The following is a 21599-nucleotide window of genomic DNA, read 5'->3' as shown; positions in this document are numbered from 1 at the left end:
CTGGAACCAATCCCATTGACACCCTGATCTTGGACTTCCAGCCTCCAGCACTGTGGGAAATAAATGTCTGTTGTTTAAGCCCCTCAGGCTGTGGTATTTTGCCATGGCACCCTGAACAGACTAAGACATTATGAAACATTTTAACTCATATATTGAAGGAGAGACAAATGGGCAGTCCTAACGTAGCACGTCTGATGTCATCCTCAAATGCCATTTCTCCTTGTGGGAAAAACTTAACTCTATCATCTCCCATGGTGGTGGTGGGGTTGTCGGGAGGAGTCATATACCATCAGGACTACTGTCCACTTGCTTCCCTCAATATAACTGTTTTCTACAGAATTAATCAAGGCTCCAGGATGACTTTCAGCTATGTAGAGGATAGTTATTGTCCGTGAGGAGCTCTTACTCCTACTTCTTTCCTCTTCCAACACAGATGATCTTGTAGGAATAAGAATCTGGTCCATTGAGTCACTGCTTCCCTGGTGGCTCAGACGGTAAAGAATCTGCCTGCAATGTGGGAGATCTGGGTTTGATCTCTGGGTTGGGAAGATCCCCTGGAGGAGGGCATGGCAACACACTCCAGTACTCTTGCCTGGAGAATCCCATGAACAGAGGCTCCTGGGAGGCTACAGTCCCTGGGGCCGCAAAGAGTAGGACATGACTGAGCGATTAAGCACACATCTGTCCATTGAGTCACCAGTTGGGTTCTGGATTGGTGTGACCCCATGGATCTTTAGCCTTCATTCCCTCATAAGCTGAGCCACACTGGCTGGAGTCCTGGCCATTTCACTTCAAGGCATGCCCAAAGCCTTGCCAGGGTCTTCTGGTTCCCTGAGACCATGCTGCTCATGGCTTCTTCCTCCTGAGTCCCTGCCTCACGCCATCTGGATTTCTGCCCTGCCACAAGAAGCGTGCATGAATTTAATTGTCCTAACTGAAGACTTGGGGATCTCAGGAAGATTTGGTTGTCACGGGATGTGAGGCCTTGGAATTTTCTCTCTCCCCCACTCCCGCCCCCCCTGAATTTTGTCCTTACCTTTACTTTCCAAATTCCCTAAGAACTCTTCCTTTCAGTCAGAGAAGACTTTGGCTGAGTTCTAAGACTTAAACTTGCAGAAAGCCTGGTTAATAAGATGCTTGCAGAACAAAGAGCCTTCCATTTTACAGCAGTTTTGCTTATCAACTTATTGTAAATATAATATGTATGACATATGTACGATGATATGTATATTATATCCATGCTATTTCATATATATGATGTTTTGACTATACAAAATATTTACACTTATAAATAATCTTTTTTTTTTTTCTTACTACATGAAGAATAATAAGGCAATTGGGAGATAAAAGGAACTGCCTAATTTAGAAATAAAGATTTAACTGTGGAGTTTAGGTCTCTTCAGAGTCACTCATTGACTTGTGAAAAGCTCTTTGGAACTTCTGAATCTATTTCTCAGGTGTAGGGTGTTCAGAATCTGAAAGTATGAATGAGGTTAATCATGAGGCCATGTAGCTGTAGGAAAATCCAAGCAATGTGGCTTTGGCTTTTCAGATGTTGAAGCCTTTCCTAAGAGCATCGTTAAAACATAAGAGATGGAAAGGGAGAGAGAGATTCGGAAAAGTTTATTAGATCACACAATTTCCAAGGTAAACTCTGGGACGGTAAAGTTAGATTTCTGTGCCATTTGAGTGTAAATGAACTACTCAGAAAATGCAAAAACGTACGCTGAGTACTCATGACAATTGATGGCAATCATTCTAAGAAGGCCATGTCTGGAGCGCGCTTTGTGCCTGCAAAGCTTCCACCTGGTCGGTGCGCAGGGCTCCGGAAAAGGGCTGGGCCGTCTCTTCCCACACTGACTTTTTGGCCGCGGACCTCTGCGCTGGCGCAAACACCGAGTTCGGCCGGGGGACTCCCGGTCCACCGCCGACTGCTCTGTCTCCCCAGCACCGCGCGACCCTGGACGGCTTCCCGCCTCCGCCCCAGCCACGGTGGGCAGGAGGCGGCGGTGGCCGGCCCTCTCCGTGCCCTTTTTTTTTTTTTTTTTAATTTTATTTTATTTTTAAACTTTACATAATTGTATTAGTTTTGCCAGATATCAAAATGAATCCGCCACAGGTATACATGTGTTCCCCATCCTGAACCCTCCTCCCTCCTCCCTCCCCATACCATCCCTCTGGGTCGTCCCAGTGAACTAGCCCCAAGCATCCAGTATCGTGCATCGAGCCTGGACTGGCATCTCGTTTCATATATGATATTTTACATGTTTCAATGCCATTCTCCCAAATCTTCCCACCCTCTCCCTCTCCCATAGAGTCCATAAGACTGTTCTAAAAGCCTCCCAAGCGAGGCCCCGCAGGAGGATCCCGGCGGAGGAGGGAGCAGCACGCTGAGCTTCCGCAGAGGTGCGCGGAACCGAGGTCCTAGGGCTGCGCCTCCCGCTGGTGGGGCCTGGCACTTCGGGTTCCCTAACGCTCTCGCTCCCGCCGCGGGGCTCCCCGCCTTCCCTGGCCATGCGCCCGGGGTAGCGCGTCTGGGGCACAGAGCCCACCCTGCGGTTCCCGCCGCCCGCCCTAGCCGCCAGCGTGCTGCGCCCGCTACGGCTCCCGGCGCTCTCGAGGCCGCCCGTGGCTGCCAGCTGCCCTCCGAGTGGAGAACCCTGAGCGAGGGCTGCCGAGCTGAGCTGGCCGAGATCATCCTGCACGCCAAGGTGCTGGCGCTGCACGAGGAGGTACACGGCCTGTACAACTACCTGCCCTGGCAGTATGAGGCCAGCGACGCCGGGCTCTTCTACTCTGCTGAGATCGAGATGCTGTGCGACCAGGCATGGGGCAGCATGCTCGAGGTGCCCGGGGGCTCCAGGCTCAACCTCACTGGCCTGGGCTACTTCTCCAGTCACTCCCACACCGTGGTCCAGGATTACTCCTATTTCTTCTTCCTCAGGTGAGCCTGCCAGCTCTCGCCCATACCATCCCTTCGGCCACTTGGCATGGCCAGCAGAGGTACTTTTATCCCCAGCAGGCTCAGGAACTCCTCCAGAATCCTGTCTGGGCGATGTTAAGTGATGCCCTGGTCTCCTTCCCATTTTCTGCTCTTTGGTGCTCCTCGTGTTGAGTCTACAGAGATCTTGGGTGCCTCTGGCTAACACTGTTGGAAAAACAGGGATGGCTCCCGTGCTTGACCAGGGAAGAGTGTTTCAGGCCAAAGCTCAAGGTGGTTTCCAGCAACAAACAGCCCATTTTCAATAGCAGAGGTTTATGCGGGGAGTAATAGGGGAAGAAGGCCCTGGTCACAGTGCTCTCAGGAGTATGAAGGGCAATCGGACAGGAGCCCTCTCTGGCTGAGTTCCATGCAAGTTGGTCTGTGGTGCAGATGAGATTCCTGTGGATAAGAGTTCAGGCAATGGCATCTCCTGGAGTTTGAAATAAGAAAATGGAACCCGAATTGAGGTGGAATCCTTATAGAGGAGGAAAGCTATATTTTAAAGTGGATGTCGTGGGAGTTGTTTGGGATGGACAGTGGTCAAAACCAATCCAAACACCTTTGGAATCAGATGGTTTTTGGAATTCTGGCTCCATTCTTCCTGTCATTTTGAGCAAGTTACTGACCTTGTTAAGAACCTCAAGAGCCTCCCCTTCATAATGTGCCAAACAAGGTTGGTTGAGATTAAATCCTAGTAACTGATGCAGAACACCTGGTGCAGGTTAGATGAGGGATGTGTAGTTACTCAATCCTGCACACCTGCTTAAATGCCAAGATGGGACTGGTGTGGACAGCCCAGCTGTCCTCTTGTTTCACTCAGATTCACTCATATCAGCTGCCAGCAGACCTCAATGCCAGGCTCTTCCAAATAGCAAAAGTTTATAGAGGAAGGGCCTGGGGGCAGGGGCATTAAGGGATTGGGAAGGTGCTCACAGGGCTTTGAAGAACAGAGAGGTGAATTAGACCAGGCCTTGTCTGTTGGGAGACTCCTGGAATCTTGTGAAGTTCCATGAAAGTTTGTCGGGTGGTCACGACGAAATGCATGCAGATAAGGGTTCAGGTTATTGGCTCAACTGAAATTTACAATACAAAACAGCAAGTGGAACCCTAATGCATTGGTTCTCTCCAGCTCGAGGAGGAGGCTGATACAGAGGAACTGGGAGGAACCTCAAAATGGAATCTAATGGATAGTGATTGGACAATAAGTCCCATCTTCCCAGTATGTGGCATAGCATTAAGGATAGTTGGAATGGCCATGACCTTGGTCTACAGACTAACTCTGAGCTCTTGAGATTTCACATCACTGAGAAAGAAGACAGGTTCCACAGAGGGGCGTTCATAAGCTCACGGTAACACCTGTTTTCCATATTAAAGCCAGAATATCTAAGTTTAGAATACATGGCGTGCTTTTTGTTTGCTTGGGTGGTTTAGCCAGATTAAGTTGAATTAAAAAAAAAAATACTGGAGAAGTTCAGTTTCTAAATATAACTGGCAAGGAATGAGGTAGTACCTTCTTGATATGGAGAAACCTAGATTTTTACATGTCTTTATTTAGGGAAACCAGCTCTAAAACTATTCATCAAGAAAACTTTATTTTCCAAAGTAAAAAAAGCCACAGTAATTAAGAAGACATTATTTTCTTTTCCGATTTTATAATGAAATACAGTTTTGTCCACTGGCTCTCTGGTGGTCAGCCAGCTCTTTCCTCTTTTTCTCTGACATATTTATAAAACGTTAGGGCAGAGATACAGAGTCAAATGGTAGTCTGACAAGATTTCTATTTCACAGGGCTGTGTTGCCCTGATGTGTGTTAACAACCACATACAAATCATTCCTCTGTTATTCTGGGCCCCTCGGAGAGAAGAACAGATTCTGGTCAGTGTCACAGGAGAAAGTGGCAGTGGCGACTCCCTGGTGAGCTCCCAAATGCCTACTTTGGGCTGGAGTGCCGTTTCCATCTCTCATTTTCCTTCTCTTGACTTCTCTATCTTGCCAACAGGTACTTTATGCAGGGTTCTGTACAAATGTTAAGTTTTATACTGTGCTTACTCTTTGCCAAATACTTTACTCACTTTTAAAAAAATGCACTCTTTACACCACCATTAAACAAAGAAGGATGCTGTTTTCATCCTCGTTTTATAGATTGTACATTTAAGCTTAGAGAATTTAAGAAATCCATTGTGTGTCAAACAAGAGATAAGTAGCAGTGATAGGACTTGAATCTTGGGTCATTCCAATTAGCTTTCCTTTGCCCAGGAAACAAGGAGCACTCCACTAGGAGAAGGAAGATGGCTTGGGAGATACACAAATGTTCACCCGCACCCATCCCCCAATTCACATGTTTTGAAAAACTTAAGAATAGATACATGCAGTGTGAGGTAGAGAAACAATTAGAGAGAGTGACTCCTCTAATCTGAGCCGTGTAGATGTATAATTGGAAGTTCCATGTAAATCAGTGAAGATAGAATATGCTCTCACACTGCACAAAAATATCTCACAATGGTTTAAAGACTTAAACATAAGACATGATGCCATAAAACTCTTAGAAGAGAACATGGGCAAAATGTTCTCTGACATAAATTGGACCTTTTTTTTCTTAGGTCAGTCTCCCAAGGTAATAGAAATAAAACCAAATATGAACAAAGGGGACCTGATCAAACTTACAAGCTTCTGCACAGCAAAGAAAACCATTAAAAAAAAAAAAAAAGACAACCTAAAAAATGGGAGAAAATATTTGCAACTGATGCAATAGACCAGGGCTTAATTTCAAATATACAGACCATATAATTCAACAACAACAATAAAAAAACCAATCAAAAAATGGGCAGAAAACCTTAATAGACAGTTCTCCAAAGAAGACATGCAGATGGCCAGTAGACACATAAAAATATACTCAGTGTTACTAATTCTTAGACAAATGCAAATAAAAGCTGCAGCCAGGTACCATCTCCTATCAGGTAGAATGGCTATCATCAAAAACAGAACAAATAACAAATGTTGGAGAGAGTGTGGAGAAAAGGGAACCCTCCTACACTGTTGGGGGGAATGTAAGTTGGGGTAGCTACTATGGAAAACAATATGGGGGATCCTCAGAAAATTCATAGGTCCACCATATGACCCAGCAGTCCCCCTCATGGGCATATCCCCGGACAAAACTGTAATTCAGGAATATACATGCACCCCCATGTTCATAGCAGCACTATTCCCAACAGCCAAGATATGGAAACAGCCTAAATGTCCCTTGATAGTTGAATTATTAAAGAAAATGTGGTACGTATATATGAATATTACTCAGCCATAACAAGAAAGAAAGAATGCCATTTGCAGCAACATGGATGGAAATAGAGATAATTATACTAAGCAGAGTAAGTCACAAAGAGAAGAATAAATACCATATTATATCACTTATATGTGGAATGTAAAATATGACACAAATGAACCTATTTACAAAACAGAAACAGACTCATGGATACAGAGAATAAACTTGTGGTTGCCAAGGGCAATGGAGGGAGGGAGACGGATGGACTGGGTGTTTGGGATTGGCAGATGCAAACTGTTACATTTGGAATAAACAACAAGGTCCTACCTTAGCACAGGGAACCATATCCAATCTCCTGGGATAAACCATAATGGAAAAGATATTAAAAAATGTATGTATATGTATAACTGAGTCACTTTACAGCAGAAATTAGCACAATATTGTAATTAAACTCTACTTAAAAAATAAAAAAGACGTTGTATAACTGGCAACACTGTCACAGTCTTCTGTTGACTCTCGATTCAAGATGGTAGACCCCATGGGTGTCCAGTCTATAGCTCTTGCCTCCTTTTTTTCCATTAGGATGGATGAGAACTATAACCTCTTGCCTCATGGAGTCAATTTCCAAGATACCATCTTTCCAGACACTCAAGAGAACACAAGGATGTTTCCTAGCCTTTTCCAGTTTTCAAAATCTTCACAAGGGCAGCAGCTGGCATCTTTCTCCAGTGACTGGGAGGTCCGAGAAGACACTAGGGTAAGAATTGGCTGTACCCTGTGCAAAATAATAAGATAGCTATGACTCATATGAATGTTGTGAGCAAGGGAGTCAAGAGTCCTCTTTCAAAGTCCAGATCAAGAAGTATTTTTCACCCTCTCCACAGCCCTCCCAGAAGTTGACAAGCGCTGCTCATAAACTCTGGAGTCCTCAGGCTGTACTGTGTGGCATGAGGTTCCTCAGAGTGAGGAACCTTCTTGTCCCCAGAGTGAGGGGACAAGATGGTCTGAAGGTTGACATGCTGTGCCTCAGTTTCCCCTTCTGTAAATTGGAAGCCATCGTAACATCTGTATCTCAGGGCAGATGCAACATGATTTAATTATGTAGGGAATGTCAATAGGTAAAGCCTTTAGTGAGGTGTTTGAGAGTAAGCATTCAATACACTGAGCTGTTATTGACTACTTCTGTTGTTGATTTCAAATACTTATGTATGTTTTTACTTGGCCCTGCTGGGTCTTAGTTGTGGCATGTGGGATCTTCAGTCTTCCTTGCAGCATGCAGGATCTTCAGTTGTAGCATGCAAACCCTTAGTGGCAGGATCTAGTTCCCATGGAACAGAAGGATCCGGATCACTCTAGGCATGAAGATAGAAAAGGCATCTTTCAGTGTGAAGCAGATGCCTGAGTTGTGGGGATATTTCGAGGACTATCGCTTTCTCTGTGCACTGGCATTGTTGCAACTGAGCCAGGGGAGCAGGGAGACCATGGCCCATTGCTCCCAGTCTCCCACCAAGGTGTTTATAGGACCATGTGACAGACCACAGGAGACAGTTCTGATGTGGGTTAATGAACCAATGTGCATGTATTAGGTGGTTTCCTTCTTTCCCCCATCTGTGGTGCCCTTGGTGGGGGCGCTGTCTTTCCCTTGTCTGGTGGGTGGGCCTAGGGGAGTGGCCTTGTTCTTCCAAACCTCCTGCCCAGGGCTCCATGGCACCTGGAGGCTTTCTTCATGTTCTTTGCACAGAAACTGGTCTCATCATGGGCAAGTACATCTGACTGAGGAAAAGTGTTGATTCTTCCTTTCCATACATTATCCAGGGTTCCTTCCTTCAGCCTGCCCTACTGACAGTTCTCAACTCCCTGACCCCTCTTCAAGATTTGCCAAAATTTTCTGAGTGCTTGTCATATATTTCACTCCCCACATGGATCTAAGCACCTTTCTTTCCCCCTGCCCCACTCTTTTTTTTTTTTTTCCTACCCGACTCAATCTGTGCCAGCGCCCACTCCACATTGAACTGGACCCACCAAGTATAAGCCTGAGATCCCCAGCCTAGGTCAGACCATAGCATGTTCAAATTAAATCTTTTTAGCCTTGGTCCTGTGGTTCTCCATTTTGTTGGATTTTTGTTTCATGTCCTAAATCCTTGGTAATAGTACATTGATGTCAAGAGATCAGATATTGATCCAAAAATTCCTCACAGCTGAGCCCCAAACTCTTTAGAAATATAGCTGATTAGCCCTGTGGTCACACAATGAAGCTATTAACATTTTACTGCAATTAGATTTTCCATCATTTGAAACAAATAGAACAATGGAACTGTGGAAAATTGTTTTAATGTGAAGGCAGTCCTATTTTGGGTGGTCAGATGTTGATCTTGGGGAGAATTCCTTTTCCCTTTCATCATCCTGGTCTCTTAGATAACAGAGGGTGGGTATGTGTGTTTGCACTGAGTCAGAAGCTTTTGGGGAAAGAGAATTAATTGTTCCAGGTTGCTGAACTGTTGCAGAGCCAAAATGAGGTGTTGATGGACTTTGTATGTATCACATCTTGGCTCCTTCTTCTGCCCACTTTGAAAGGTACCACATCAGAGCTGAGTTAAATTAGCTAGTTCATTTGAGAATTTAGGTTTAAAATAAAAGTAAGGTGCCTGCATTTATATTTTATGATATTCCTTGAGAAATTTTTACTTTCTCTGCAGTGATTAAAATTGTTGTGAATTCAAGGTGTCAGAATTAGATGAAGAGTTATGGACAGTTACTTGTTCCTTTCTTGAAAAAAAAAAAAAACTAAACTAAACTAAAATTTAAAATTATCTGCTTAAAACAAAACAAACAAACAAAAACTTACGTTCAGTTGCACTGGATCTTTGTTGCCATGAGGGCTTTTCTCTAGTTATGGCAAGCAAGAGCTGCTCTTTGTTGCAGTGCACAGGCTTCTTATTGCAGTAGCTTCCGTCATCACAGAGCACAGGCTCTGAGCACATGGGCTTCAGTAGTTGTGGGTTGTGGGCTCACTAGTTTTGGCACATGGGCCTAGTTGATCTGCAGCTTGTGGAATCTTCCTGGACCAGGGATTGAAGCAATGTCCCTGCTCTGGCAGATGGATTCCTATCCACTTTGCCACCAGGGAAGTCCTCTCTGCTTTTTCTGTGTGAAGATGAGTATCCTGCTTTCTCTCCTATGCAGGGTAAATAAATCATGTTACAACACAAACAGTCTGTTTTTCCTAAGGTGATGGGTCTTCCATCTTAGATGGGGTCAGAGGAGCTTGTTTGGGTCACCTTTTTATTCCAGTTAGACTCTTGCTAATGGGAACATGTGAATCCTTCATTTGTTCTGAGACCATTATGAATGGCCTTGGATGGTGCACATTACACAATTTCCCTATATCACATGCCGTATCTTAGATGACGATGAATTCAGGGGGCACACTGATGAATTCTCATCATTTCCACTGTTGCTGCTGCTCTTCTCTAAGTCCCCAGTCATCTCGAACAGTGTGTTTAGATCGTGGTCGTGAAGGGTGCATCTCCTCCTTCTCATTCTCTTGCAGTATCACATGAATCTGGGACTCTAGGGTCAGTCTGGAGGTTAAGAAATTGAACCAGAGGAAAAGCTGATGTAGGGAAACTTTTTGTGATACATACCCAGGACAGCCTGCAACTCCGTCCTCAGCAGCCAAATCCTCCCATTCTCTAATTCCATTCTTAGACATCCCACCACTCCCCCCTCCCCTCACCCCCACCCCCACCCCTTGCTTCAGTCAGTGGAAACATAAGCTTGCTTTCAAAAGTTTCCAGGGAATCAGCAGCACTCCTAACTGTTCAGCATCTCTCTGGTTCAGTATCATGGTGTTAATGGGGCCTCCGGGGATGTCTTTGGCAAGTTAGAGCATCCATCTCATTTTCTGGCAGGGTTCTCTCCATGCCAGCCAAGAACATTTTCCTTTCCTTTTTCCTTCCCTGCTGGGTGAGTGTAACAATCAAAACAAAAGTTGGCTGTTTTCCTCTCTCAGCAAGTCCTGTCCCCCGGGACCGCGACTCAGACTGACCCACACATACATCAATCTGACCTAGAGTGTCATGGGACTGACATAAAATCTGTGGAAGACCTCCTGTCATCTTTCTTTTCCCCCTTTTCAGAGTTGGGAAGGATGGTGAGGGAGGTGCCATCCTCATCAGGCAATCAGGATTGGCTGTGTCATTTTCAGAGGCATGACCTCAGGCAGAACCTTTAATTTCCCAAAACTTCAGTTTTATCCTTCCCTGATAGCTCAGTTGGTAAAAAATCTGCCTGCAATGTAGGAGACCCCAGTTTGATTCCTGGGTCAGGAAGATCTGCTGGAGAAGGGATAGGCTACCCACTCCAGTATTCTTGGGCTTCCCTTGTGGCTCAACTAGTAAAGAATCCCTCTGCAGTGCAGTAGACCTGGGTTCTATCCTTGGGTTGGCAAATCCCCTGGAGAAGGGAAAGGCTATCCTCTCCAGTATCCTGGCCTGGAGAATTCCATGAACTCTATAGTCCATGGTGTCACAAAGAGTCGGACACCACTGAGCGACTTTCACTTTCAAAACATATAAACTGTCTCAGGTTGTCCTAAGGACCCAATTAGATCATAGGATTAAAAGCACTTTGTCAGTTGTAAAGAGTGATGGACGGGTTTATGACTATAAATGGATAGTTAGAAAGTATGGCTTTAAAACTTAAAGATGATGAAACTTTTAAAAAGCTTCCTGTGTCTTCCCAGGGCAGTGGCAGTGGGAGCAATGGTGACAGGGTAGGTGGTGGAGAGGGGAATAAATGATGGGGAAGCTCTCATGTGTGTTGTAATTCATTCAACAGAATTTACTGTGTTCTGGTCACAGAGCACTTAAAAATTCATATACTGAGTTATAAACCATGTTCATGTGGATTCCCAAATCTGAAAGTATAAAATGGTAGTCAGTAGAGTTTTTTTCTCCCACCTCTGACACCCATCCACCCAGTTCCCACCTACCCTCCAAGTAACCACTGTTAATAGTTTCTTGTAAGCTTCCAATGAGTATTCTTGCCCAACAAACACTTCAGTCAAGATTCACTGTCTTCTTTAAGGGCATGGCAGCCCACTCCTATATTCCTGCCTGGAGAATCCCATGGACAGAGGAGCCTGATGGGCTTCAGTCCATGGGGTCACAAAGAGTCGACATGACTGTGTGACTAACACTCACTTTTGGTACCAGTGGCACTGCAATGTGCACATGTGGTTGTGCCCTGCTTTTTTCACAAGTGGGTACATGTAAGTAGACATGTAAGTTTCTATATCTAGACATGTATGTTGGTTTAAACAGCTGTGTCATATTCCATTGTATTAATGCCTTACTGTGTATTTAATCAAGTTCCCTGTTGATAGGTAATTACACTGTTTCCAGTCCATGGATATTACATGGAGTGTGGACATGTATGACATTATATCAATACACACCTCATTTTGTGAAATTGTTGAGTCCAGTCTTTAGCAAGTGACTGTTGAGTGACTGCCATGAGGCAGCTGCTGTGTTAGATGCCAGAGTTTCAATGTTGAGAAAAAATTTTAGAATATAATAATAATATATTTATAAAAATATAAATTTTAGAGTATAATTAGTTTATATTTTATCTAAAAGCTCATATTATATTTACATTTTTTTTAGTTTTTTTTTTTGTTGTTATTGTTTAGAGGTACTTTCTTGTTGACAAGCTTGTGACAGATACAATATAGCAGTTTTTAACTTATACTAAACCTAGGCACTAGGAAAATTTTGTGCTTAATGTTAATGACTTTTAGATATGTCTATAGTAGAGTAGTTAAAAAAAAATACTAGATATTTAATATTGACTATTTCCCAGTTCACGTGAATCTGAAATTCATTTAGGTCAATGCTTTCTTATATTTCCAACTGTTTGATTTGTAAGAGCTTCCTTTCTTGAGACCATTTAAATAAGAACTCAGAACTTGAGCAATATTATCAAAAAACAGAAGACTCACACTGAGACATACATAAATCCAGACAGACAGACAAGGGATCTTCTAGTTTTCCACCTGAGATTTAAAAAATATCTTTGAGCTGCTTTTTTTTAGGGGGGTGAGGGTGGGGGGAGGCGGGTGGTGGAAAGAATACTGGAGTGGGTTGCCATTCCCTTCTCCAGGAGATCTTCCCGACCCAGGGATTGGACCCAGGTCTCCCACATTGTAGGCAGACACTAGGGAAGTTGTTGAATTCTGTGGCAAGGATTAACTTCAAGCGTTGCCCTAGGCAGGCCTTTGTAACAAGCTAATTGTTTTTCATTGCATATGCAAAAGAACCAACTTTACGGTTTCCAAGTAAAAAAGAAGTTTCCTTGTAACCAATTTTGTCTGGTTCTATAGAATATCATGGCGGTCCTAGGTCGGGTCATCTTTCCTTTCTGTAGTCATAGTTTTATCCCTGAATCATAGACAGATCAGCTGATAAAAAGCTTGGATTGTCTCTGTGGGGTGGATTTGCTTGTCCTTGTATTTCACCTGGAGCAGTAGCGAGGCCCGTGTGCCTCTCCTGGAAGTGGGCATGGGGGCGAGGTGCACCAGGAGTGCGTGTTGGGGTGGGGGTGGGGGGCACTGGGAGCGCATCCGGGGCAGGGGGTCACAGTTGTGCTCTCAGGGGTAGCCATTGCAGCTGGGAAGGCCCATTTCGTGCACTCCTGGGTCCCCAGGGATCGGCATCCAGTGAGCAGAGTGGAGGGGTGCGGACCACAGGTAAGGGAACTGAGATTCGGTGGAGCAGGGAACTACGTATTCTGCCCTCTCTGTTGGCACAGTCTCGGAGCCCCCTAACCTGGTGGTCGCGGAAAGGCCTCGCCTTTGGAGTCAAGGCCTTTACTTACCGCTTTACCCCTTCGCATAAAGCTCAGACCCCTGTGGATTTTCTAAAGCAGCTTAGTGCCTGCTGGAAGTCCAAGGGATTTATCCTTCCTGGTGATTTCACCTGCGGGGACTTCATAACCCTTACTCTGGCTGGCTGGCCCAGCCCTGCTTCTGCCGCTTTGCAGCCCAGTGGGCCCTTGACCACCTGCTGGAATGGGAAAGGGAAGGGGCCACCAATTGCACCCTAGAAATATAGTAGGGTGGATGGATTTAAACATCTGGTGGCCACCCAGGCAGAAAAAGAAGGGAGGAGGGCACCTTGCTGCCATTTCATGGTGGAATCTGTGGCTGTCCTGCTGAGAGGGGGCCTTTCCATGGGGACCCTGTGCAATAAGTTTGGGGTTTGGGAACTGAATAATTAGAATGTGTAAAATTTTTAAATTATGTGGTGCTTTAATTAAAAGAAAAAAAAAAAAAGCTCCAAATTATTTGCAAATTGAGGTCTAAAAATTGAAGGCCTATTTTCCTTCCACTGTGGCATTCTATAAAGAAATGTGTGTTTTTTTAAGAAAAGAGTCAGAAAAGTGAGGGAAACAGAAAACCAAGAAGTGTCCCTGTAGTTTGGTGAAGGCCTTAGGAGGTCACTTGTAAATACTGCTGACTGTCTGGAGGCAGTCTCTTCCTGTGGCTGATGGGCACAGAGCTATGCAGGCTTGTCCTTTGTATGGATGTTCTTGTTGGTGGAAATCTGGCTTGGATCCATCTCCTGATGTGTAAGAATTTCCCAGACTAGACCCCTAGGCAAATCCCGCAGGGCCAGGAGCTCCTTCCTTCATTGTATCTGTTTGACTAAAAACCAGCAATGACATATTTTCTTTCAATCTGGTCTCTCATCCAGGCCTTGGAGTAATATTTCCCCCTCCCCCTCAATGGGTTCCAGGGATGAATTATAGTCAGTTGTCCATGATTTTGCAGATGAGGAAACTGAGAGCCAGAGAGGGTGGAGGACTGTCCAAGGGAGAATGGGATATCCTTCCAGGAACCCTGGCTCCTGGGTTTTTAATGAGCTTCCCACCCAGCATGGTCATTAATTGGCAAGTGTTGACATTGAGAATAAACTATTGGTGGAAATGTAAAAGGCTTTTTTAAAGAATGTGCCTACCAGCTGTGCATCTTATGGAGTATTTTCATTGTACTCCCCAACCCTTGGAAAGTGCTGGGCACAGGGCAGATGCTTCATCATTTTTATTGAATAACTTCAATTTCACATAATTATACCCATATTGTCAGCAATACTATGAGGTATATTAGAACAGTGATTGTCACAGTTGGTACTTCACATATCAGTAAAGAAATAAAACATTTTATTAGGAAGACGAAGAGAATTTCTAAGTTTTAAGTTTATCCCACTAGGATATTAAAAAAAAAAAATGAAACAAATCTCTCCCTTCATCACCAAGGCTATCGGAGGTCTGTTAAGGACTCCACGCAAGGGAGGTTCTACCTCTTGGAACACCCCTGCTTCAGCATCTCCCTAAGCCAGCAACCTGGGACAGTTGAGTACACTTGAAGTTCCTTCCTTGACCTCGGGAGTTTTTTTGGAAGACAATTTTTTGACAGACAGGGGTGGGGGAAGGTTTTGGGATGTTTCAAGTGCAGTCCATTTACTGTGCACTCTATTTAGACTTTTGTTCCCTGGTGGTTCTGTTGGTAAAGAGTCTGCCCGCAGTGTGGGAGACCCGGGTTCAGTCCCTGGGTGGGGAAGATCTCCTGAAGGAAATGACAGCCCACTCCAGTATTCCTGCCTGAAGAATTCAATGGACTGAGGAGCCTGGTGGGCTACAAAGGGCTGGACACCGCTGAGTGACCGAACACCTATTTCTAGTATGATTTCATCAGTCCCACCTCAGATCATCAGGCATTAGATCCTTGAGGTTGGGGGCCCCTGCTTTAGTTCCCTCTTTCATCTTTTACACAGCTCCAGCCTGCTTCCTCCCCTCTTCCACCTGCAGAACTACCTACCAGGCTTCTCTGAGTGTGACTAAGAGTCTCCTTCCCTCACTTCCTTTCCTCTGAGTCCCTTCTCCTAACTGGATTTCCCTGATCTCCTTTTAGGCACTTTTGCCCCAGGTGGTGCTAGTGGTAAAGAACCTCCCTGCCAATGCAGGAATCCGATCCCTGGGTTGGGAAGATCCCCTGGAGGAGGGCAGGGCAACCCACTCCAGTATTCTTGCCTAGAAAATTCCCATGGACAGAGGAGCCTGGTGGGCTCTGACAGTTAGACGTGACTGAAGTGACTTAGCACAGCATACCAGAGGACCTTAGCACTGCAGACTCACATGATGGTTCTGGCTCTTTGGAGTCCCTTGTCATTCCACGTGTATGTTATTTTCAGCTTGTGTATTGCTTCCTAAAGGCCCTGAGAGGGTAATAGGCAGGAAGGCTGAGGGTCTCCAGACAGAGGGAATAGGCTGTAAGTGTCAGATGATTTTTTCTATCTCTCTAGTGTTACATTTTTTCCCCTTCTCCATACAAATTTATTTTTTTTTTCCCCATACAAATTTAAAAGGATGTTTCTCTGAAAATTCTGTGTTGCCGTGATGATTCATGGCTCCACCTGAACTTAACTTTTCTCAAAACTTGAGCTAAGCAATGCATTTTTTCGTAAGGAACTGCTTGTCTTAAGCTATGTTAATATACTACGTATTTCCGCTAGACTCTGTCTTCAGGTCGGTTCCCCCTAAAGGCTCAGAACTGACTTGACAAACCAGTATGTCTTACTCATACCTTGTTCTCCTAATCTATGTTAATGAAATGATATATTTGCCTGGAAATCTGCCTTTCTTCAAGATTCATGTCAATCATTTTATGGCCCAGGATGACTCACCTGCTGCCAATGTTATCTCAATGCATGTTGTGGGTGACAGGCCTGGTGCCATTCTCTGAGACATTGCCTTTCTTTCCTTAGCAGACTGCTAGTGGCTGTATTGGAGAAGGCAATGGCACCCCACTCCAGTACTTTTGCCTAGAAAATCCCATGGACAGAGGAGCCTGATAGGCTGCAGTCCATGAGGTCAGTAGAGTCGGACACGACTGAGCGACTTCACTTTCACTTTTCACTTTCATGCATTGGAGAAGGAAATGGCAACCCAGTCCAGTGTTCTTGCCTGGAGAATCCCAGGAATGGGAAGCCTAGTGGGCTGCCATCTATGGGGTCGCACAGAGTCGGACATGACTCAGGTGACTTAGCAGTGGCTGTATAATATCTGTCTAAAGACCAGCAGGGGGTATTCTTACTGCGCACATCTGAAGTCTATATCAGCAGCTTTCTCTGTCTCTTTTATACTTTAATAAAACCTTATGAGACAAAAGCTCTGAGTGATCAAGTCATATTGGATCTTCATTTCAGATTGAAGATGCATTCCATGGTATTGCCATTTTAAGTCTTTCCATCACTATGGGATATCTGTACATATATTCAGGATATTTTTTCAGCAATCGTGTATAATTTCCAGTGTGCCAGTCTTGTCATCCTCGTTACATCCATGGCAAAGTATTTTATTAATGTTGACATTATTAAAAGGGAATTGTTTTTTTTATATTCCTTTTCAGATTATTATTTGCTAGTGTATACAGATAAAACTGTGTAATCATTCATTTTTATCAGTTTGGACAGCTTGATAATTGTCTTTACTTTCTCATACTTTAAGATTATCCTGTCTCATATATGTACTGCCTCACCCCTAATCTCAGTCATTAATTCAAAGAACTTCTGTCCTTTTATTTCTTTTAACATTGAATTATTTTTGACTATGCTGGGTCTTTGTTGCTAGATGTCTAGTTGTAGTGAGCAGAGGCTGCCCTCTAGTGGCGGTGCCATGGATTCTTCTTGCAGCAGTTTCTCTGCAGAACTTGGGCTCTGGAGCATGCAAGTACTTCAGTAGTTGTATGGGGGCTTAGTTGCCCCTGGGCATGTGGAATCTTCTAGCACCAGGGATTGAAGCCGTGTTCCCTGCATTGGTAGGCAGATCCTTTACCACCAGACCACCAGGGACATTTCCTATTCCCTTTCATTAGAGAATGATATGCAAAACATACATGTAAGAGCTAAATATGCTCAGATGACAATATTCAGAAATATATACATGTATTCCAGCTTACCTTTGAACATATTCATTTAAAGGTAATTTGTGATGATGTCTCCATGGATCTTGGAACCTTTCCTTTTGTTTCTCCGTAACTTCCCATTCCAATGGTAAGATACCTGGCGTCCACCACTTGTCATGTATAGAATTCAGTGCTTGTCCCATGTGGTTACTGAAAAAAACTGTCAGACTGTCTTCCAAAGGGGGCCGTGCATGCATCCCACCAGTATCTTGAGTATGTTTCTGTAGGATAGTTTACTATCAGTATACCCTCCGTGGCCAGGTGTCTATTTCAATCTTTACCAATTATGAATGGGCTTGTTTGCTCTAGTGTTCTTGGACAATTTGAGTACAGATTCTTTGTCAGATACGCATTTTTAAGGAAAACAATTGTATTTATTTTTGGCTGTGTTGGGTCTTTGTGTGTGGGCTTTTCCCTACTTCGGGTGAGTGTGGGCCATAACTAGTGGTGTGCAGGCTTCTCACTCCAGTGGCTCCTCTTGTTGTGGGGCACAGGCTCACGGGCTTCAGTGGTTGCAGTATGTGAGCTTGGCATTGTGTCTTCCAGGATCTAGATAACAGGCTCAGCAGTTGTGGCACATGGGCTCCATAGCATGTGGGATCTTCCCATAGCAGGGATCACACCTGCATCTCCAGCACTGGCAAGCAGATTCTTTACCACGGAGCCACCAGGGAAGCCCTCAGGCATATTTTTGATTCTAGTTTTCCACACATGTACCTGGTGAGAGAGGCCAAGATCAAGAGGCCTGGCTACTGGGAGTCCTCAGCCACAGTTCTGGCTGTGCCATCCAAAGCTCTGGGGGCTTTGGCAAGCACCTCAGCTTCCCTGGGACTGTTTCCTCCCCTCAGAAATGCCCTGCTGTTGGACTGTAGCCCACCAAGCGTCTCTGTCCCTGGGATTTCTGAGGCCAGAATACTGGAGGGGGTGCCATTGCCTTCTCTACAAGGTAGCATTTGGATGATATTTTCTCCTGGATTGTGGTTTTGATGAAGGAAGGAGGATCCCTTCCAGGGCTTGAGAGTGGATTCTTGTCTGACACTTGGAAACAAATTGTCTGAGGAGAGGAGTGCCGTCCAAGTGAGAGACTTCATTGGGAAGGACTGTCGGGGCAGAAGGCAGGAGGGTGAGGGAAACGGAGAGAACTGCTCTGCCACGTGGCTCACCCTCTCAAGGTTTATGGCCATTGGGTTAGTTTCTGGTTTGTCTCTTGCCAGTCATTCTGAACCAGGATCCTTCCTGGGGGCACACACATCACTCAGCCAAGATGGATTCCAGCGAGGAGGGTCCTGGGAAGTTGATAGGACCTCTGGACTGCAGTCTCCCGTCTCTTTTTGACCTCTCCAGAATCCTGGTTGGTGGTAGCTTGTTAATCCCTTGTTCCTTACCAGGACCTCCTGTTGTAAGATGACTCCTGCAAGTGTTTTCTCTTCTCTGTTGCCTGGCAAGGGTGGGTGGTCAGTGGTTCATTTAACAGTTTTCTTTTGGTTCTCTCGAATAAGGTCCTTCACAGAGTAAATGTATAAAATTGTAAAAGTCAATGTTTTAAATAATTTTATTCCTAATTTGGTAAGTTGGATTTTTTGTTGTGTGTTATAACTCATCACTAGACCAAAGGTCATGTAGATCTTTTGTTGTTCTCTAAAATTGTATAGTTTTTTAAATATAATTATGGTGTTAGTTGCAAAGTTTGTGTTTCTGTTCATTTCACTTTTTTTTGACAGTTATTTATTTTTAGTTGATTGATCATTGCTTTACAATATTGGTTCGATTTGTCATACATCCTCATGAATTAACCATAGGTGTACGTGTGTCCCCTCACTCTTGAATCTCCCTCCCACATCCCATCCATCCCCACCTCTCTAGCTAGGTTATTACAGAGCCCCAGTTTGAGTTCCCTGAGTCATACAGCAAACCCCCACTGGTTGTCTATTTACAAATGTTGGTGTACATGCATACACGCTGCTCTCTCCATTCATCTCACCCTCTCCTTCTTGTTCCCCACCCTTGTCCATAAGTCTGTTCTCTATGTCTGCATCTTTGTTGCTGCTATGTGAACAGATTAATCAGATCCATCCTTCTCAATTCCATGTTTTTCTCTTTCTGACTGACTTGCCTGTTTAATACACTCTAGGTTCATCCCCTTAATTAGAACTGACTCAAATGTGTTCCTTTTTATGGCTGCATTCCATACAGGCTCTGATTGTTCCTTAGCCATGTTTTGAGGAGGGTCATGGAGCTATTTTGCTCCATTTCAGTTTGGATTTCCAGTCTGAGTGCTCACAGCAGAGCTGCTTCTGGGTGAGCCCTCTGAGGTCTGTGAGCACCGGGCTGCCCGCTCTTCTCTGGAGGCCCGCAGGGGGCGCCAAAACCCCCTCTGACCCACGGGCGCAGGATGCTTTGCCTTCAGACTGGGCTCGGTGACCAGCTGGCAGCAGTTTTGTTTCCTCAGGGCTTGGGCTCCTGGGTAATGGGGCTGCGTCCCAGCTGAGAGGAGCGGGGTTGCCTCAGTGCCCACCAGCAGGGCGGCGCTGCAAGAGGAAAAATGACGATGAAGTAAATGTTTCCTATGTCCAGCTGAGCGCTGACCAGAGGTCCATCTCAGGACTCAGTGGGGGAAAGAGCTCCATATGCAAAAAGACGGGTTTTCTGTTTGATTTCTGTTAGATGATCTAGAGGATGACCTACACTGATGTCCTTCCGAGTAGGTGGCCAGTTTTCCTGTCACTGTTTCTTAAGAAGACTGTCCTTTCCTCTTCGCTTGTTCCTGGTTTGATTTTCATGAACTGACCACGTACATGTGGGTTCATTCCTGGGCTCTCTATTCTTTCCATGTGTCTGTGTTCCTGCCAGTTCCTCACTGTGGTGGTTACTACAAGTTTGTGATGTAGTTTGAAGTCAGAGAGGAAGACACCTCCAGCTATGTTCTTCTTTATCAGAGTCTTCTTGGCCATTTAAGGTTCTGTTCAATATTAGCAGCCTAATATTAGGAATATTTCTATTTCTGTGGAAAAGGCCATTGAATATTATTTTGTGATTGCAGTCAGTGTATTTCTTGATGGCTTTGGTTGGAATGGACATTGTCATTCCTCATTGTTCCAGTGCATGAGCTTGGAATAGTTTTCTGTTTATTTGTGTTTTCTTTGGTTTCTTCATCAGTGCTTTCTAGCTTTCTGACTACTGGTCTTTTATGTCCTTGATTAAGTTTGTTGCTAGATGTTTTATTCTTTTGGATGCAATAATAAGTGGGATTTTCTTCATTTTTGTTTCTGATTGTTATTAGTGTGTAGAAACACAAATGATTTTTGTATATTGACTGGGATTGTACGTTGTAGTATTTTATATGATTGTAAATTGATCGGAAATTATTCAACTTTACTGAATATAGTCTAACAACTGTTTGTGAAGTTATGGGGAAACTTTTATTTGTAAAGTCTGTTTCTCCTACAATAGGTCATCCAGAGGACCCAAGGCATGGTGGTTACTAATAGACTTCCCACAGTACTTCTTCATTCCATGTGCACTCCTTGAAGGGCAGTGAGCATCAATCACAGCTTCCCTTGAACTTCGTCTGGGTAAGTCTTGACCTCTATAGGAAAGTTTCATGCCTGTCTAATCTGATTTTCTTTTACGGTATTGACTTGTTTGTTTTGAGACATAATTTACTTTCCAGGAATTTAAAATGTACAGAAAACACCTAACAATGGAAAAAGTGCTCGCATTTGCCACATCATCTGAAATACTCTATGTGTTTTATCCAAAATGGGTGCATGCTCCAGCAAAACCTGCACATAATCTCCAAAATCAGGAAATCATATGGTTTGTACAGTATAATGTAATCCACAGCCTCACTTACATTTCAGCAATTGTTCAATTGTATGAATATATCTTTTCTTCCCATACTTTTTTTTTTTTTCTTTTTAAGAGTGTTACTGAGATTTTCAGTGATTTGGGAAAACTTGATGGATTTAAAGCAGACATGGTGAATATGGGATCCGCGTGGCCTTTTTTATATGGATATTTTTCACTGAAAATGGTTTTAATGTTTATTCATATTTATTCATGATACTTGGGGTTCCATTGGAATCGGTGCAGGGGCATAAACCTTATGTCAAGTGGATGGGGAAATCGGTGTCTTTGGCATTGTGGCACGACCCATGAGGGTTCCTGTCGAGTTTCAATGTGAGACTGGCCTCCTCTTGAGGTGCGACGGGAACTTCGGGATTCCTTTCCAGACAAAGCAGAGGAATCGACCCTCATCTCGAGATGAGGAGGGGCAAAGGGGCTCAGATTGAGGTGTGCCAGGAAAATCGGTGTTCCGCTTGAGTGGGGATGGG

The 21599-nt window shown here is 44.4% G+C and overlaps 1 protein-coding gene across 1 annotated transcript; it reads left to right on the top strand.

The window, feature by feature from the left end:
• Nucleotides 1-1736: 1736 nt before the first annotated feature.
• LOC112447010 (uncharacterized) lies at nucleotides 1737-20969 on the top strand. Its single transcript, XM_059890683.1, has 4 exons — nucleotides 1737-1992; nucleotides 2326-2944; nucleotides 6825-6999; nucleotides 20716-20969. The coding sequence occupies exons 1-4, from the start codon at nucleotides 1737-1739 to the stop codon at nucleotides 20791-20793; spliced, it is 1128 nt and encodes a 375-aa protein (XP_059746666.1). The 3' UTR covers nucleotides 20794-20969.
• The last annotated feature ends 630 nt before the right edge of the window (nucleotides 20970-21599 follow it).

This window comes from Bos taurus, chromosome 1 (genome assembly GCF_002263795.3).
Source record: "Bos taurus isolate L1 Dominette 01449 registration number 42190680 breed Hereford chromosome 1, ARS-UCD2.0, whole genome shotgun sequence".
NCBI lineage: Eukaryota > Metazoa > Chordata > Mammalia > Artiodactyla > Bovidae > Bos > Bos taurus.
The sequence above is the reverse complement of the archived record's forward strand: the minus strand, read 5'-3'. Positions and strand labels throughout refer to the sequence as shown.

What these genes read in the sequence shown, in the direction of transcription:
- LOC112447010 (XM_059890683.1), top strand. Translation starts at nt 1,737, where the DNA reads ATGACAATTGATGGCAATCATTCTAAGAAGGCCATGTCTGGAGCGCGC. An exon ending in TCCTATTTCTTCTTCCTCAG is followed by an intron (nt 2,945 to 6,824) that starts GTGAGCCTGCCA and finishes TTTTTCCATTAG; the next exon opens with GATGGATGAGAACTATAACC. An exon ending in AGGTCCGAGAAGACACTAGG is followed by an intron (nt 7,000 to 20,715) that starts GTAAGAATTGGC and finishes CTCCTACAATAG; the next exon opens with GTCATCCAGAGGACCCAAGG.